General features: G+C 37.1%; 1 protein-coding gene across 2 annotated transcripts in view; it reads right to left on the bottom strand.

Moving 5' to 3' along the window:
* The window catches only part of MLLT3 (MLLT3 super elongation complex subunit), a 154,561-nt gene that overhangs the window by 16,830 nt on the left and 117,054 nt on the right, over window positions 1–20,677 (bottom strand). For both annotated transcript variants that reach the window (XM_067315581.1, XM_067315582.1), the window contains exons 7-8: window positions 5,969–6,047; window positions 996–1,128 (exon numbers count right to left, since the gene is read on the bottom strand). In XM_067315581.1, coding sequence (XP_067171682.1) covers window positions 996–1,128; window positions 5,969–6,047 — 212 coding nt within the window. The remainder of the gene's footprint in view (window positions 1–995; window positions 1,129–5,968; window positions 6,048–20,677) is intronic.

A 20,677-nucleotide genomic window follows, 5' to 3' on the forward strand; every position in this document is an offset into this window, starting at 1 on the left:
CTGAAAAGTCATCTTAAAAACTTCATCATAAATAACACACTTTTCCTGGTTACAATTTAAAAATTCAGCATCTCGGAGGGGCCATGTGCAAGAGCTCAGATCCTTATCAGTATCACCTTCCATTTACTTAGGAGCAACAGGGAATATTTACTTGTTGGAAGAAAAAAAACAAAACAAGAGTTACTGAGGATAAAAAGAAGGCAGAGAAACATTAGCCTTAAGTTTTATAAAAAACTGAAACAAAATCCCTACATTTAGAGACAAGTCAAGCCTAAAACCATCCTTTATACAATCACTGACATTTTAACAAATGCTCAAACTGCTAGTCTTCTTGGTCTTTTTTTCTTTGATTCCAGCTGCTAAAGTGCATTAGGGAAACAGCTGACATTCATTAATAGTTTCCTATTACCTTTCCACTTAAGCAGTTGCTGACATTGGCACTCAGGTGTTATGAGCTCACAAAGGGTTGAACAAGCAGAACCCTGTGAATCAGATAAAGGACCCACTATGAAAAGGTTTGAGAGAGTCTGTGTTTCAGGTTTTCCATAACTTTCAAGAACATTCAAACAGCTTCAAACTGCCTGAAGAACAGTTGAATTTTGAAATGCCCTACTAAGGCTGCAGTCAGGAAGAAGAATGTTTAAAACAGTAATTTCTGTGACTGATGCTTGCTTTGACTTCTCTTCTAGTTCCTTCTCTACCTTGCCTTCTCAACTAGTTTCTGAAGTCACAATGGCATGAGACCAAGGTAAGTCAGATGAACAGACTATAACACCACAATAACAATGTGGTTTAGTATACAAATAGTTTGCACTGGGAATGCCTAGCTCCCAGAGTTTTCAGAAAAAGCACTTTTATATGTGTACTTTTTAGAAAGAGTCTGATTTCTCTGGCTGTTTGTTACTCAGCACTGTGTGAGAACATTAAACCCCACCTAATTACTAGCAAGCGCAGCATCCTGGCCATCAAGCTGTTTGTCATCATAAGACACTCACCTGCGACTTCTGTTTCCTCCCCGTGTATTTACAGATCTCTCCAACTCAGAATCATTGTCATTCTCATCTGCTTCATCTGATTCATCTTCATTATCATCTGAATGAAGATCTTTCATTATAGACCGCAATGGACCTGTGCAACAGAAACAATAAAACATACACAAACTAAGCTCACTTTGCAGTGTTCAAGACAAATCACCCAGCTTCACAGATGATAAAAAAAAATACCCTCCCAACACAATATTGGGAGGGGAGAGTCTTAAACATTAAAAAAAATGAAGTAATGCACTGGGGGCTTATGCTGCAGGCACTTATCCATAAATCATTTACTTACATGAGCAACTCTGTCAACTTTAATAGACCTACTCATGACAATGAAGTGACCCATATGTTCAAGTGTTTTCAGGATTGGCTCCTTGGAAAACAGCTGAAGTACATAAAATATTTTTTATGCCAAATATTCCCTGTGCATGTTTTAATTTAGGAAAAATTGAGTGTTTCTATACTACTAATAGAAGTAAGGTTCTTTTACTTTGATGGGCTTTAACACTTCTTGCTTTCTAAAAGGGTATTTATATGCCAGTAAAGATCTACTGGGACATATTAGTAATAGTATATTTGTTAGATTAATCCACGTATTGAAAAGCAAAGTCTAATAAATTATTCTGACTGTAACTTGTGCTGGCCAAGGTAGCCTTTGTCTGCCTGTTTTTGACCTATTTAGATTTAGCTGTTCTCCTTATTTTAAGGTCAATTTCAGGCCAAGTAAGCATTTTGCTGATGTTCATATGTAAAAAGTGTGTCAATTCCATGCAATGCCATCCTATCTTTTTTCTTGAATTAATACAAGATATGAAGCTTGACTTGCACATAACTGTAGTCTATTCAGTTTAGGATTCTGGTTTGATTTTACTCAATTTATTTTGCTGTAAAAGGTAGTTACAGAGAAAGCAGCATGTTTAACATATCTGTAACATGTAAAACAATACAGTTGCTTAAAAGAAGAATGGGCAAAAGCAGCTTAGAAGAGTGAAATAAGCAAGAATGATGCCACAGGGCATTTAATTCTGAAGTACACCACAACTGAGAACATAAAAAGCAACATGCAAAAGCAACAGTGATGGTTACAGGAACAGTGGTTACTATTAGGGTTCTGTAATTTCTTCAGCCCAGGAAACTCAAAGTACTAACATTAATGAAATAAGCCTCAGAGTGCTCTTCAAAGGGAGGCGAACCTTGCTCTTTCTTTGCTTATGGGGAAACAGAGTCAAGGAGTGTCATCCCTAGACATAGACAGAGTAGAAGCTAGATCTCTCTCTCTGTCAGGACCATACTCCTAAAAGCGCAACTATTCCCTTCATGGAAGGAAGGGTTGGTTAGGTGGATCAGTCCAGATCTAGCGAGGCTCAGGTCACAGGCCTTTTGACTAGTTTTGGGCGAGTGACTTTAAAGCCAACGTTTAGAAGGACTTACCACTAATGTTGCGCAAGACCTCTGTTAAGGTGGCACAGTTCTATCAGCGGGTTCTTTTCTCTATTTGCACACCTTAAAGTTGACTTGGAATAAGCTCAGATAGTGCTGCTGGGCAAATTCCTGGTGGACCAGACACTTGCACAGGCCATAAGGAAAGGTGAATCATGCAGAAGTGCTTCTTGTCCACACAACCACTGCTGATCAGCAAAAGCAGCAGCAGCTGATCTGCCCTCCATTTTCGGGTCCTTTTTGGGTGTCAGACAATGCTCAGCTATTTCCAAATGGTAACCTAGAGTCTGATTGAGTATCTAACCCTTGCCCCTTAGAAAATGGCTTCCTCCTTGTCTTTTAATATGAGTGGTAATGAACTAATTCCCTTTGAAGCAAAGGAGAAAGGACACCCTCAGCAGCATCAGCACAGGGATGAAAGAAACATTTGCCTATTTTGATCTTCTGGAAAATGCTCTTACTGGCCAGCTTGACCATTGGGATGTGCAGAGAACAAAAGACAAAGCACAGGGAGCTAAACAAACTGAGGTACAAATTAGAAAAGAGAATTAAAATGGAAATACAAGGAGAAGGAGTTCACAGTTCAAAAGAGATAAAAGGAAGGAACATAAGAATATTCACAAAAGCTAGTTTTAGCCTAGAAAGGCTAATCTCTTGACACTTTTTGTAAGTCACAAGAGAGACAGACAGGTTACCTTACAGGGCAAAGATACTAGCAACCACTCTCAAACTCCTACTGAAGGCAGTTGTGTTTCTCTGTCTGCACTGAGAGCACAGAAGTCTTGCCCCACACATTGGGCTGAAGTCAGCTTTTGAGAACACTTTCCTCTCCTCCCCACAAACCACAGGGAGGAAGAGAATGAGAGAAGAAACAAGATGAAAGACAGAGGGAAGGGAAGGAAAGGAAGTGTAATTCAAGAAATGAAGCAAAATGGGAAAAGATCAAAGGAAAAGGAAAGTGGTGTGGAAAGCAAAATAAACAAAGAAAAACTAATTTTCTAATGAAATTTATTATAACATATGAATACCCAATCTTGCAACACATACCAAAACATTAAACCTGATAGCTTTTCTGACAGTGGATTGGAAGCTACGCTAAACATCAGACCTTGCTTTGCTTTTATTTTTAAATAGAAAGAAAACCAGCACACACTCCTCAGCTCCCCATACAGCCTACTTTCCCAGGTTTGAGCTAACTCTTTTCACTTGCCTGTTTCTTTTTTTCCAAAATATTGCAGATGGTCATTTTATCCCCTAATACTGCCATGCTGTCTTCTAGGACAATCAGATAGCCTCATCTTTAGTGGGCAACTGGCTTATTCCCCTTAGGGGAAAAGGAACATGGACTCCTGATGCACTGACAATGCCATAGGCACCAAACAACCTGCCATTCAGGCATGTTTTCACTGAACATGGGACCAGGTCTGAGACTCTGAACAGGCACTTCATACACAGCTAGCTAACTTTTTATCAGCCTTTCTTAACAATCAGTAAAGCATTAATTTTTATGTCTTTGTCTCTAGCACCGATAGCCATGTTACTGTTAATCTTCTATTCCCTACCAACATTAATTAAAAACTCCATGACAGTTCCTTTAAGGGTTTGAGAAGTTATTGGTTATCTCCTGAAGGGTCAGAGTAGCTCAGGAGACACCAAAAACTAGGTGTTGCCCAAGAGCAAATATTCTTGGCAAGGAAATGGGGGAAAAAAAAAAAAGAGCAAGTGCTGAGGACAAAAGAACTTGACAAACCTTACGTTAGCCCAATGCTTACACATAAAGAGGTAAGCAAAAGCTTGTGCTGCGGTGTTTCTGACACTTGAGTGAGCACTGGATTTTGAATGTGAAGGAAAAAGAGCCCCTGCAAATAACTTTTATTTAGGGCACAAAGCATGGTTTCTGTCTAGGGCACAACATTGTGATATATACATACCACAGTATGCCTTGTGCTTCATCCCATGCTACATACAAATGCATACACTTGGCAGTACATTAAGCTAGCTGGGAACTGAAAGATTAAAGCAGTAATTGATATTTATTGCAGCAAGGAAGGGGACAAGTATATACCATTTGCATTTCAAAGTTGCTTATATCAGAGGAAAAATCTCCCATCTATTCTTGAGAAGGTTCAGAACTGGAAGACAGTCTGTGACATGCTCATATATGACCCAGGAGAGATGGATGGATCCAGTCTGCTCAGAAGGAAACACTAAACTGCTCAGTTTTCTCTCAAAGTAAGGTAACAGATATAAGAAGAGGTGTCTAAATCTTTTCGCTTGTAACGGGCAGCTCACATCACTAATGAGGTTTTCACAAGTACAAAAATGGGCAAGAAAAGGTTTTGTTCAGCCTTAGTTATAAATCGAACTCCTGAAGCTAGTCATGAACAACAGTCCACTTCTGCTCCTGCTTTCCTAAGTTAAGGAGGTGCAACAGCTGGAACAATGCTGTTCAAATACAGAAGAAAATCACTGCCAGTCACTTCCAGAAAGGCAGTGTGACAGATATACATCATATTTAAATCTTTTAAAAACCAAACCATCTGTCTGAGGTACTAATCTATTTTCACAATCTTAAAAGCAAGACTATCTTTGGAGAAGATAAATGGATAAAACAAATGCAATTTTAATTAGTCAAAAGCTGCTTTTTTAATGCTTCCTGGTTTAAAGAACAAAACAAAAACTGATTAAGAACATACCAGTCGTACAGTCTTATAAAGTCAGGGAACAAGGCCAAACAGGAACTAAGTAGTTTAATAGCTCATGTAGAATGAATCTCAATTGATTTATAGAAAACCTGCTTTGGCAGGCTCTCTGGGAAGAAACTTGTATTTTGCTACTAAGTTCTGAGTAGACCATAATTATTAGCCAGAAAGCCAAAATGTAAACTTAATGCAACTTAAAGTCTAACCATCTTTCTCTCCCATCATATTTCTAACATAAATACAGTATGCTCTTAAAACTTCCCAGTAATACAGAACCCCAGCTTTGACTTGTTAGGTTTCTTCAAACCCATGCAGAATTCACAGGCACTGGACCCAAGTACCGCGAACTTAGAGATCACCGCTCTTTGAAGCAGTCCACAAATAGACATCCTTGTACTCCCCAAGAGGGCCAGGCCAGCCTGAGCGGGGCTCCAGACAGCAGCCAGGTGCCACGCTCATTAATCCTGCAAAATGACAGCCTCAAAAATGGAAGCTCTTTTGGGTCTCTGGAAGCACTTTGGGGTCTAGCATCTGTTAAGCAACTGGCACATATTTGCTGCCTCAAAACAAACAACCTTCATGCCCTTTTCTCAGCTGCACATTTTCTCCCCTTTTATTTTTCACTTATGGTCACATCTGTAAACACCTGAGGAAAAGTGTGTAAAGTGAAATGGTAGCTCGTTCAGACTGTGAAAGCAGCAGGAAAGTGGTGATGCGATGCCATCAATTAGTTTTTGTTGGCCCCTTCATCTTATATGTTCTTTTCAATTTCTTTCACTTTGTTAGTACCTTGTTGTCTGCTGTTCTGAGATGGTGTAAAACTGGAGCTGGAACTGGAGCTGGAACTGGCAGGACTGGGCTGTTCAGACTTAAAAGAAAAAAAAAACAAAAATAAATAGCATTGTAATAAATACTTGCAACCAAAACTGTACTTTAAGAGAAAGCTATTGTCTTAGGCATTTTGGCAAAAAAAACCCACAAAACAAAACAGAACGAACCCCCCAAATCTGCTGAACAGAATGATACTCAAGAGATCTTTATTTCAGGTGTTAGTGAGCCAAACATTGGACAAACTGCCAAGCCCACAACACAGATACACACAACTACTTGTCACATACAGCACTTTACAAAAGTCAGTATGCTACACAAAAAGCTATCAATGCCTTGTCTTACTGTAGTTGCAACATTTTCCTGATTAATACTAATTTTGTAGAATCTAAGAAGAGGGAAAGACCTGAACAGACTAAGCTAAATGCCATAAAATCCCCCAAATTTTTCTTTGTTCTTACTTAAAGAATAAGTCTTAATGAATGGATTTGAAATATATTTTTCTGCTCTTACTGGATTTCCCCACGTTACAACACTTTCTGTACATCTTCAGGCCCTACACAAGAGTGATTGAACTGAAAAGATTGCATTATTATACAGGGAAATTATTCTGAACCCGTAGATTTTAAAATCTTTAAAACAGAATTGTTAAAATCAGTTTACATTACTTACTAAACAGTTCTATACATTGTTTTTCACTGTTACTCAAAAAGTATACATTTCTTTATGAAAGTCTATAAAGCTACTGAGAAAGCCCCTACTACTTTATTTAAATACTATTCTGTGTATTTTTTCTCATTGTGCTTATGTATTTTGAGGTTTGTCCTGAGAATTTCTGCCTCCTGTTGCCATATTGCATATTTATCTCCATACACTTTTTTGTGGTTTCTTAGGCTTGGTGGCTTAAATTGTGGGTGTTGGTATGCACATGCACACAGATGTGTATATGAGACAAAGAATGAATCTTGCACATGGTTACAGAAAATGCTAATAGGGAACATAAAATGAGAAAAATTGCCTACACAGAAGGGATGGTGAAAATTGGGATAGGGAGTAATGATCTAAAATCTACTGTTAAAAAGAAAATCTGCTTAATCTTTAAACTTTATGCAACTGCTTTACTGTAACATGTTATCCAGGCTAATGGAAATTTCCTGACTCTCCTTCGCTATACAATTTCCCTTGTGATTAAGCTGCTACTAAATCCTTGTCAAAAGTAATAGCAATAATATCTAGCCACTGTAAAGCTCAGAGCTAACTTGCCCAAAAGTTGCCTTGTCTCCATAAATCAATCTATTGTTGCCCTTCATAATAAGAAGGCAGATTTATAGTCTTTTACCACCTTTTTCTCACAAAAGAATGTTTCACTTTTTCTGAGGATGTTTGAGAAAAAACTCCCCCACCTTTAACATCTGCTCTACTCAAATGAACACCTATTCTAGTTCTCACAGACAGCAGTCAAAAAAAACCCCAGAGCCCAACCCCTCTCTCAAAAAACAACTCTGAGCTTGACTGTAGAGGTATAACAACTTGCTTACATGTGAATCAACCCTCTGCAAGCAAACTCCAACTAACCAGCAAAACCGCTGTCTGAGTACCAAATGGGATTCTTACAGTAATGTACCACAGTATTAGACCTTTTTGGAAGATACTCCAGCATCACTTGACACTATTCTGAAAAGTAAGAAATTCTGTAAAAACAATTTTTCTTACTGCAACTTCTGCAAAACTATAAGAAAAGTAAGATTTTTAGCTGTAAAATAAGTACGGTTACACAAAACAGACTGTACTGATAAAGAAGAGTCAATGCAAACTGTAAAGACATCACCATTCTGAAAACTAATTTCAGTCTTCTTGCTTCAGGTTACTCTTAAACATCTGGTTTATCTGTCACTTTGCTATTTGTAGCAAAATAACCAGCTGACAACTGGCTTCTTCAGATTTCCATTAACTTTATTTTTCCTTTATAGTTTATTAACTTCCATATGAACTGTAACTTATGTAAAATCCCTCATACATTCTGACATTCCATTAAAAAACACCAAACACGAAAAGGCTATTAATAGTTAATTTAAAATATCTGAAGAACTGCTAAAACTCTAGTGCACCCCTCTTCCCCCAAATTGCACAGCTGCAGAGATATTTGACACTATTAAAACTCCACTGCTTACATTTTGGACCAGTTTGCTAGAAATGACAAACACAAAAAGGCCTAGTCTTATTCACATTATCAGGTGTAAAAGTGCCAATGGAATTCCTCAGTGTCAAAACTTTCTCCCAGCATCAATTGATTACGAGATAGGATCACAAGAAGGAACAGATATGAATGTATATAAAGTTATACCTTCCTGATAAAATTTTACTCTGCTTTAGCAAAATTATTTTGAAAAGTCATACTGTAAGAAATCCCAGTGAAACACAGACATCCATATCCTTTTAAAAAGGGTTCTTAATGCCACCTTGAAATCATTTACATTATTTGCTTTAACTGCCCTATCTGAAAATTTATTCCAAGAAATACAGACTAGCATAATTTTAAAAAGTGTTAACTACTGGAAAATAAACTTAGCTTTTTCTGCTCTGAGAAGTCTGGGGTGAGAGCATGCACAGAGGAAAGGGGAAACAGCTGCTTTTAATGTAAGAATGAACATTATTAACAGAAAAGGCTTGCTTTTTAGAAGGAACTAAAAATATGCCTTGTATATACGAATATGGATTAGTGCCTACAGGGTTGACGCTTCTTGTTACCAGAGGCTATCTTTTGTTACTTAGGCAATGCTTTTTGACAGTTTTACAGGCTGTTATCCCAAGGACTTTGGTATTTATGGCTTTATTCACTTGTGCTTTCTGCTCTTATCCACTGGTTACTAATCACCAAATAGATTTTTTTCTTAATGGGTCTGAAATTAGCTAAAGGATGTCCTTCGACAATGGAAGCTTAAGACAGTACTAGCAAAAAGCTCCTCTCATGTGTCCTTTTCCCATTTTACTAGTTTTCTCTTACTGCAGACAAGCTAATGAGAGTTTAAACCCAAACTGTTTGTTAGTGCAATGACCCGATATGATTTATTACATTCTTAGACAGTCTGTTTCATTTTACTGCTCTCAGACTGATGCACAGGAGACACTGTCTTCTTTATTAGGGCTAGTTAAGGAATTCAGTGTTTTGAAACTGCTCAGCAAGAAAAGGGACTTTTATTTCATTCCCTGAAAAAGTATCTTTTTGACCAGCTCTGAATCACTCAGCTTCTGTCAATTCCAAACTTTTTCTTTTGTTTTTACAAGTAGTACAAGAATTTATTTTTGTACTACTTTTGTACAAACAATTTTCAGGGAAAGTAACCTGTTTATGACATGATGTATCACAGGGCTGTTTCTGTAATATTTCATTGTTTGGATTCATATAACTATTTCTAAAAAATAAAAACACATCATTTAAGGGTCCTTATTTATATTAAAAAAATAGAAAACATCTGTATGCAGGTGACAATGGCTTTTCTTGCCTTCCCCTGAATTGTTTTTAAAGGAAGTTTATGTATTTTTCCCTCAAATAAAATTAAAATACTGCAGTAATGTCCCATTTCATATCAGCTAGTCTACATATTTCCTATTTTTATGCCCAACAGTCTACAGATTTCTGTTTTCCCCATGCTATAAATGCTGAAAAGTCTATGCACTTAAAACTGCTAATAGTTAAGTACTACTACCAGTTGTCCTAGGACAAGCCTTCTTCTCTTGTCCTGTACTTACAACTTCTACTGTCTCCTTATGTGCCCTGTCACCCACCACTGCTTCAATTTATCTATAGGTCAAAGGACAGGAAAACCCCATCTCCTCTGCCAAGCATCCATGTTTGCCATGAATAAGGGAAGACACTGTTTACATTTCCATGCTAGCATAAGCCTGAATTAAGCTGGCTGCACCCTGCCTCATTTCTACACCACATCTCCTGTCAAGCAGCTACATCAGAAACTAACCTCCAACACAGGATAAAACAATTCCTTTTTAACCATTCACAAAAGTTAGCTTATGGATTGCAAGCTCATAGGAGAGACAGAAGAACAGAGGGACCAAATGGGAATTGGAATTAATTTTTTCTTACAAAAGTAGACCTATTTATTCACAACTATGACATTTATGGAACTAAGAGTTATTTAGAATAGTAATTTAAAATTAAGGAGCTGTAAAATTTAAACAGGAAATGTCAAATGATTGATTTTTGGGAGGAAGGGGATGTAAAACTAAAGTGAAAGAAGCTAGTGTACAACTCATTTAGCAACTGAACTTCTATTGCATATGGCTGTATTATTTACTTTAACAAATAACCTCTTCCTCATCAATGATACAGAATTCCTGACTGAAAGATGACTATAAATGATTAAGGCAGCTAATTGTATCAATAGCTAAGGTCACATTCTCTGCTAAAGGACTAGTTTAATAGATACCAAGTCCTCTAAAATCTATGCATCTGTGTGCATTTTCATTTAGGAATATGTATTTTATAATTAAGTTGACTCTGTACCCACTACTTGAGTAAGGCACTGCTGCTCCAATTAACCCAGTCCATCTCCAGCATAAGGGGAGCTCAAGATATAGTCCTGACTATGCAATTCTAGAGACATTATGCCTTTAATCAACATTATATTCTACCACCAAAGCATAACATTAACATTCCTGCTTCAAAGTGCTGTGCAGCTCTTAACAGGTACTGATGCAATCTACCACCTTGTGAGAAGCTCAGCCTTGTCAGGGAGAGTGATATTATAAGAGGAAAGATATACCAGCAAGAACAAACTATGTTAGAATATGTGGTCCAGGAGTCAGAGGCATTGATCAATGCATTAAAAAAAAAAAAAGAAAAAAGAATCCCTGCATTAAAAAAACAAAATCCATGCATTAAAAAAACACTAGTCAGTTGTAAGGTGACGTAAAGAATACTTCTGAGAGCTTTTCAGGGACATTTGATTTTTGATATTTTACAGTATCTGTATGTGTTATATTCTCCCTATGAGTTCTGACATGTATTTACTTAAAAGAAAAAAAAAATCCAGTAACTTCAGAATCCCATGACTCTAGAAACAGAAACTTAAAGAGAAGTACAAACTTTAGCAAGAGTCCCACATGGAACCTGTGAGAATTCCTTCTGCTACTAAAAAGATTTATTATTAATGTGATAAAATGTGACTCAGTATATAGAACTGACACATTCAGTAAAAGGGCTAAATGCAAGCACTGGAATTGTTCCAGCCACTAATACGTAAGGAATCTAAAACATATCCTTAATTTAAAAATTAGTATCCAGAAAAGACCTTAAACCAAACACTGTAGCTATTTTGTTTGAACAATTGCACTGGATGAAGCTGGATTTTTTTCAAAAACAGTAGGAAATGCACAAAACATCCTACAGGGAGCTAAGCGATTAGAATTATTATGAGCTGAAGGACAAAAGCTAGGTATCTCTGGGCCCCAACCACATACAGAGATAAATATCAGGGGAAGGGAAAAAGAAAGTAGAAAAACAGAGTAGAGGAATATTTTTAAAGTATTTATCCAAATGTCAGTTTACATATAATTTGTGCTCCTGAGTTCAGTATTCATCTAAAAACACCCAAAGACTGACTAATCTGGAGAGGGGCAGGGAAGGAGACACAATCCCCCCACAACCCCTAAGGCAACTGCTCAGACTGTGTTCTCCAAATATAGGACTCCACAAACATGCATATTAGAAACCTTAGTTTTCTATAGGATCGTTGGTCTTCCCAGAAGCCTCAAACTACTTTAGCAGTAGAAAGACAGTATATTGAGCAATCTCTTTAGCCTGGCCTGCACCTTCAGTGAGTCTTCCATACTCCTATTTTCTCCTTCTGCATTTTTTTCTCTGAAATATTTGGCAATAGAAAACATTTTAAAGGTGCAGAATTCATCTTCAGTAGATATTTTAAGCTTACTGGTTTATACAAGAAACATCCCAAGACAGAAGACACACTCCTTTCGGAATCATGGCCACAGAGCAGTACTGGACATCCATAATTCAGCAGCACACATCCATTGGTACACTATCTACACAACAGGTCAAAAAAAAAAAAAAAGCTGAAGAAATCATACTGTGTTTTCTGGCTGAATCAAAATATTTCAAAAATGTTACTTTCTTAGACTAAGGCTAAGGGGAGACATTACTGCTATCTACAACTACCCGGTGGGAGGATACAGAGAAGACCAAGACAGACTCTTCCTGGACGTACACAAAGATAGGATAAGAGGCAACGGGCACATGTTTGAAAATAGGAAACCCTGAAGAAATATTAGGAAAAAAAATTTTTTTACCATGAGGGTGGACAAATACTGCAAGAGGTTGCCCAGCAAGGCTGCAAGATCTCCAGCACTAAAGGTGTTTGAGACTCAGCTGGACACAGCCCTGAGCCACATGATCTAATTAGACCAGCTACGGGCAAGGGCTGGACTAAAAAACCTCTGGAGGTCTCTTGGAACCTAAATTGTTCTACACATCTATGATTGAAAAAAAGAAAAAAATTGGATCCTGGTTTCAGATTGAGGACAACCTTTCTTCCCACTTTGTGTTACACCCACATCCTCTATTCCAGTTGGGGTGAAGGGAGAAAGGGAGAGTTTTTTTGTTTGTTTTTTAAATTTACATGCAAACCTCAAGTTAAACTTTGCAAGCACTAAAAAAATTAACTGTTTTCACTGAATTCATTATTTACAAAGCAAGATTTTGCCTTTCTTTAGAGTTCCTCCCACTGAAATACATATCTATTTTTGAAAAAAAATTGTTTTCCTTTTATATTTTCATGTATACATATAGTCTTAGGTTTATAATTAAAAAATAAATTTGAGAGACTGCTAACTCACAAAAAACTTAGAAATACTCAAGATAAGTGTCAGCCTTAGCTGAGTCTCTTATGCATGTGTCTTTTCTAACTTATTTAAATAAAAAATTTTCTTCATAGGACACTGCACAGTAAAAGGAAGAAGCAGTAATGGAGGCTGCTGCCTGTATAGGTATGTTTACTGAACCAGTCTTACAGGTAAGGAGATTAGAAGACATGCAGTAAAGCAGGAGAAGAACTGCAGGAAAAAAGACAATGGTTTCTCATGTAAAGCTACTACAGTTTCCATGGAGTCCATTCCTACAAGATACAGAGTAAACTAAAATTTAAGTAAACTAAAAAATACACAGTCACATGAGTATGAGCAAGGCCCTCAGCACACTGAAAGAGGCAGAAGGTGAACTGATGGAAGTACTCATCAGACAACTCCAACCACGAAAGAATGAAAACTCTGTTCTGAATATGTAGTAACACTGTCAAAGACAAAGGATTGTATAAAGTCTTAGGCTTCCCAAAATTGGCACTGAAGTCTAGCTGTGTTATCTAAACCACATTTCCCCAGAAGCTTGTGAAAAGACATCAATATTTATAAAGAATTAATGCAGCATGAGCAGCGCAGCATGGGAAAGTTAACAGCTCTGTATTCTGTTCAAAGTCTGAATTATGTGCCGAAAACAAAGTATGGAGCCTGTTGACAGAAGATGAAGATATCCTAAATAAATTACTCGTTCAGTGAATACTGTGTATTTTGTAAACTCAGTGGTGCAAAAGTTCTGCGGGGAGAGAATGATGACTGTACATATATAGTTTAGTAAACGCAGAAGGGCCAAATTAAGCTGACACAGGCAATATTCAGAGGCTGATTTTCTGGGAGTTTGACTTTGCAATTTTTAACATTTTTCATCTGAAAACATTTACATATCATATCGATAAAGATCTCAGAAGCCAACTGTGAACAAAGAAATTTGCGTTTAGAAAAAAATCTAATCCTCAATTTTACAGCTGGATGAAAACTAGAAAATTCTGCCTAGGTACTAAAAACAGAGAGTTTTATTCAACCTATCTACATTTTCCGGTCTATTACTGGGGGAACAGCAATTATAGAAAATAGGTGGTAGCTGTTCTGGACAGCCCCAGCAGCTGATACCCTGGAAGCCAGCGTTTCTTGGTTCACTACCATTGCTCTGTTTTCTCTTACATGCCTTATTTCACGTGCCAGTGTTGAAAGGGGCAGAAGTTGATGCAGTCTCAGTTCACTGTTTGGGAGAGTGAACAGTCTGCTATCACTTTTAGTGCAATAGGAAGGTTTTTCTTTAAATTCTGCCAGATTTGAGGTGCTGGTGTTAGAAATTCATGCACTCCTATTAACAAAGAAACAGCTGGAGAACCATCCAACTATATGGAAAATATCTTTTGTGTATGTTGTTCTGAACTATGGCAAATTTCCATAACATTAGAGAGCTAGTTTTCTCAACAGGTACTCACAGACTTTGCAAAAACCCCATAGTTTTTCTCTCTTCCTGTATAGCTCAAGCTCTTCATACAGCCCTCCCAGCACAACTCTACACTAAAGCTTTAGTATGCAGAAATTTGTCAATATTCATCAAGTAAACACAGTCCTAAATCTCTGAAAAAAATCAACAGCTTTTCTTTTGAAGTGCTGCAGTAGAGTTCTCACACAATGTCTTTGCTATTGTAGATCACTGGCTCCTGAACTCATGTCCCAGAACAAAAGTACATTTTCCCCAAAATTTCATAGCAAACTGTATTGTGTACAGAGAGCTAGTGTAACTCTCACCATGCCATCACTGTTAGCTCTCTCAGTTTTACAGCAAGTATCATTATATTTACTGTTTTCTTAACCTTGATTCCTGGGATTTAGGTGATTACGTGAAAATCTTAGCTTTCAGAAAAAAAAGTTTCTGTACATTCCAATTACAGTGAAAAACTGTAGTGAGAGAAAAATAAAGAAAGCTATCCTGTACCGTAAAAAATCCCCAAGCCTCTAAAAAGCCAAAGCACTTCAAGCCATTTATTAAATTTTTATAATTTTTAGCCAATCTGACAAATTTGCATACTGAATTTCTGATTTTCAGATGATGCGTTTGGCAACAGTATGCTACATACATTTTTTTCCTAGAAACACTTTTGAAACATCAGTATCAGTTTCATTCCTAAGCAACTGCTCTATGCTAATATCATCATGCATTGTGCAGTAGCTTTCACTAAAGTTCATGTTAATTATGTGCACACAGAATTAAACAATTCTAAGCCTTGGAGAAAAAACACAAAACAGATGCCTGTCTCCTTACTGGTCTTCTACCATTTATGGCTGACACATCTGTGTGCTGTTACTTTGCCTACATGCATACTTCTACTGATTACCACAAAAAAAAACCTCATTTAAAGCTCCTTGACACTGCTTTGGAGATTTAAAATAGATTTCTGATACTCTAGTATCAGCTTTGTGTTATTGGAAACATTTTCTTCCCATGTAAAAAAATTACAAGACTTATGTAATTGTTACATGAATAGTAAGAAGACACAGAACAAAGGAAATCTCTAAAAAGTTTGAATATCTAGCAGTTCTGTTCATATTTAAGCTAAATTAGACCCAAAGCATTATAATGTAGTGTAATGCAATTCAACGTATGCAATACAGGTAACCAAAGTTACGAGATTATAAAAATATTGGTTAAATTAAGAATTCTCTCAATGCATTACAACCCTGATTAATCAATCTTGTCTTTTACAGTGTCCAAACGGTCAAAAAAGCTGCACGTGGCTACTAAGCTGCACGCTAATAAATCAAGTTGAACTATCACATCTACAAACTGCTTTTTTTGGCTAAAACTGTAACATTTTACTTGCAAAATTCTAGCTACTCAGAATGGTCCTCTGCCAAAACAAATTTAGCACACCGAGAACACTAAGAATGGCTTTTTCCCTGGCAGTCCACCACCTTGAACTTGTAAATCTTTGAGACCAAATTGTTTTTGTCCAGAATCTTCAGATCATGGTTTTCTGCTTGATATTCCTACCTATTCATGAAATTGTACTCTTAGAGAAGATGCACTTCAACAGGCAGTGTCTTGAAACCACATCCTTTTAATCCATAGAATAAAGTTACAGTTTATTAACTAAGGTGCATTAAATCAGCATGAGCAAAATAAAAAAAAGTATTCATACAACAGAAGAAACTAAGTAATTACAACCCACATTTAGTCTTTTCTTCGCATGGTTTAAACTATAATGGTTTTGCAGTTGATAATTCAAATCCTTAAAAATGTTCTGGTTGGATGGGTACATAATTTCCTTCTATTACTGACAGTAATACCTAAAACAAGCTCACACAAAACAGCAAAGTTATTTGATTTACCTCTGTCCCAAGCATCATTCCTCACCAACGATGATATTAAAGAATTAAAAGTATGGAATGGTTTTCTGATCCATGTAACGAACGTCAGGGCCACTGATTCAGTTACCACTATCCCTGGTATCCGTTATCCCCAGATATGTGAAGAATCTTTCTTTACAGTGTTAAGGCATAAGAAAAGCTTCTGTTAAGTTCAGCTAAAAATTACTGCTCTCCTGGTGATAGAGTAGGTATTATCAGTCTCCTTTAAAGATCTTCTTCTTATGTTGCTCAGAGGTCACAATTCAAGATTTGTGAATATTTAAGCAGATTTAGACAAGTGCAAATTGTTCCATTCCTCCGTTTTGTCTAACTCTGCTGCCTTGAAACACTGATTCCTATAACATGGAGCATAATTTCCTTCAATTTTGCCAGATGGTTTACAGCACAATTGGTTCACAGTAAGCAATTCCTTCACAGAGATCCAGACATACATGGCAGAAATCAGTAACACTTCTCAAGACAATTAAAAGGAATAAAACATACATCCCTAGAATCAGGCAGCCCTGCTCTGCTCTGCTAGTTATGTGGTTTGCAGGGGGATGAAATCAGCATTAGTTACCAAATTTCTTGGCCCTTCATAGCCACGCAGTCTTATGATAAATAAGTCTGATCAGCAAAGCAATATGTACTTTATTGTTTTCATCCTCAAATGGGATCCAATGGCATGAGATATTGCTGCCTAGATAAAAGTATCAGAAATCCCACTTGAGACTTCAACATCAAAAGCAGCATAGACTATGCACTTCAGCTGGTCGGACAAGATTTTGTGTCTTTAGAGCAAGATGAAAACATGGTCAGAGGCTTTCAACTGAAAATCTGTTAGTTTTTATTGGAATTTTTACCACAACAGCTGAATGCTTTACTCAGAGGCATTTTTTTTTGTTTGTAGGAAAAAGTTTGAAGAAAACTCATTCTGCAACAACTTTTTGTAACAAAAACCATCAGTTTTACTGAGTTTGCAGATCTTAACCAATCAGCACTACTGAATGACAGTGCAATGAGTTAAACCAAGCTTCACATCAACACTTTTTAAAGCAAATCCCATTTTTTTCTACTGGCTATACGATGAGGCAAGACTACCTTCAGCTAACACACAAATTATTGTCAGAATTAGTTAAAGAGCTGAAGCCTTCTCTAAACAGTAACTGCTACTTTACATGCACTGCCTTGGTTTTCCAACAAAGGAATGGGCACCTGTGCTGTGAGGAAACAGGCAACCACAAGGAGCACATAACGGACACAGCTGGATTAAATCCGCTGTTACTTATTTCACGAATCCTGCTTGTGTAAATATGCTGGAAGAACTATGATGCACAGGTAATACCATAATCTAGTTTGGGGACGGAATGCAGTGTTTCACTACAAGTATTCCTCCTTATCTGTTAGGGAAGGATGCCCCCAACTTCCAAGGTGCCGCATCAAGGGCGAACACTCAGCACAACTGGCGTTTTCTGCAAGGTGGAATTTGGAACAGCAATAAACCATAACCCATTCGGCATACCCGCGAGACATGCTCTATCTAAGCAGTACTGTGTTCAGGCAGCCCTTCTTCTGCCTTGGTAAAATTAAACTTCAGTCTTTAACATTAAAAAATTAAAGTAAAAATTAAATTACGTGTTTATTGTGTGTTCTGGAAAATTCAGCTCAGTTATCACTCTGCACTACAAATTTCGGAATGGGAAGTGTTACAAAAATTAATCTAAGGAATTTTATGGGAAGTCTGGCAGCAAACCTTCAAAGGTACTTAAGTAAAACATGCCATTTTTGCCAAAGAAAACCGTAAATTTGATAGTTCCACATAAAGAATAAATGGACATAAAAGCCTGGAATAGATCTAATTATTGTAGACATAGCTAAACTATTCAGCTGAATACTAAAAGGCGTTGGATTTTATGTTAATTATACAGAGCCATTTCTCTGAATCACAACAATGTATATAAATAAAGCAGCTGAAAAGCAATGAAATTTGCATTAAGGAGATCTCACATGATCATGATTAATATAAAATATCTATCTATCTTTAGCATCTTTGTCTACAACCCTGTCAGCCTCACAAAACTGTCTTGACTTTACTGGCTCAGCCACAAAGTCATGTCTGTCTTTTGCCACAAAAGAATGAAGATGATGAAAACATCAGCATTGAATATGGCCAGCCAAAAACCTTACTTGCTGCAGGCTAGTGGGTGAACAGAATTTTCCAGGGCTGAAATATAGAAAATAAAGTCCACAATCCAAAAATGCATGTATGCAAATGGTAGAGTTTATCCACAGGAGTAGTTCCACTGAAAGGAATATAGCCACTCATATAAATAAAGTCAAACAGTGAAACCTAATAACATATGATTATGTTATTATTACATATTTCTGTGTTTTATTTGTAAAAATATGACACTGCCCAAAATTGGAAATTAATGTGATACTCATGATTTTGCCTCAAGAATGTGAGATTTCCTGACACTAACAAGATTACAGTTGTAATCTGAACTTTTAACTACATCCACCAGTTCCTCTCCACAGTTTTTTTTCTAAATCTTTTAGATTTTTGTAACCCAGTGATTTCCAAAAGCCCTATGGGAACAAACACATATCAGTTTAACATCAGAACTTGCTACCACAGTGGAACCGCTATCTGTTGATTTTGCAGCTTCCTTATCCAGCAACAATTCATCTCACCACATATGCAGCAGTTTAATGTGCACTCAGGCTTCTGTGAATGAAGGCAAAACATTTTTCCCTTCATTGTAACAGTTAATAAAAAGAGGCTCAGTATAGCAGCTGAATGGTGCAACACTACAGTATATCTTGAGGGCCACATAGCATGCTTGCGCCTACTGCCTGCCTCCGCCATTTCTGATTCTCTTCAGCCATTATTTCTCTCTGAGCACAGATCTGGAAGAAAGTATCTTGAACCAAAACGTATTTACATGATCTGCTCACATGTTCCTGTTGCGACTGCTGAGTTATCTGGTCAACATGGGAGTACTGTGGACAAACAGTCCCACAGCAACGACTAATGGGGTTTTCAAGCAGCCTTCACGCTTCACTAAATACAATACTAAATGCAGAAATGACATATAAAAATATTGAGCAAAATGTAAAGATTCTAAGCCAATGGCAGGTCACAAATTCACAGTGCTTTGCCTGTCTAGCCAATGCAACGAAGGACATCAACAGTATCAATCTTTTTCTGTTCTCAGTATTCTAAATCATTAAAGACATTAACACCTTCCTAGATTCAGGAGAGAAAAAAAAATTCAAAGCTAGCTTCCCCCCCACTTAAACAACAACAACAACAACAACAACAACAACAAAAAACTATGTAACTGCTTGAAAATTCCACATGGATCTCTATTTCAATACTGTTATTTCAAACTCTAAATATTATCTGCAAGAGATCTTACTTTGGCTTCCAGCCCTGGCAGAAAGCTGGATTTTTCAGCTAATAAGGGCCTGGAGGTTTTACAAGACCACAGGGGTTTTCAAAATATTCTTGCATATTCGTAGCAGCCAAATTAATAGATCTTATGCCAGACACAAAGTGGCATTTTACGGATTACTTTAAAAAGGTACTAATGGTGGAACTTTAAGACTACTTTAAGATATGCAAGCAGTTAATTCAAAATAAACCCATATTCTATTGTGATCACTAGCATATATTCATTGTTCTGTAATGGACTTCCTATAAAGCAGCTTGCATTTTTCCAGAGAAAAATGCCCCACTGAAGTATTCTGCTTTTGATAACTGAAACTCCTCAGTCTTGACCACTCACAATTTGATAGTGCATACGCCCATGCACGCACGCGCGCACACACACTTCACACGGGATTCAGTTGTATTCTTTCACTCTCTAATGGATCAAAGCATTTCTGCTCAGTTGGTACTTGCATTAACTAAAACATCCTCTCATTGAATTTTTTCTTCAAAACTGTTCAAATAAATAAAATAAAAGTATAATCTTTGGAGTTTTCAAGTGGACTGCATTATTATTCCTATGCCTTAATAAAGCCCTAAATCTTACATGCTTTCCAAGCCCCCCTTGCTTTACATGCTCCATAGGAAAGCCAGTAAAATAATAATACCTTAGTGTTTGTGTAGGATTCTAACTGTCTGAATGTACTACTGCTCCTGAATAATGTTGCTAGCTCATACAAATGTACTGGGACTCTAAATTAAAGACCCATAGTGTTATGAACAGCAAATCTATCACTAATGCTGAAGTCCAACACACTTTAAAACACTGACATATTTGAAAAGTGATACTAACAAAACAGCACGAAGAAATGTTTAGACAAACGTTGGACTTGCCAGCAACTAAAAGTGAACAGAAAAACAGAGCTAGAAACAAAGATCAACGCAATATACTCCAGAATATATCAAAAGGACTACAGACCAGTCACCATACA

This window comes from Apteryx mantelli, chromosome Z (genome assembly GCF_036417845.1).
Source record: "Apteryx mantelli isolate bAptMan1 chromosome Z, bAptMan1.hap1, whole genome shotgun sequence".
Lineage (NCBI taxonomy): Eukaryota > Metazoa > Chordata > Aves > Apterygiformes > Apterygidae > Apteryx > Apteryx mantelli.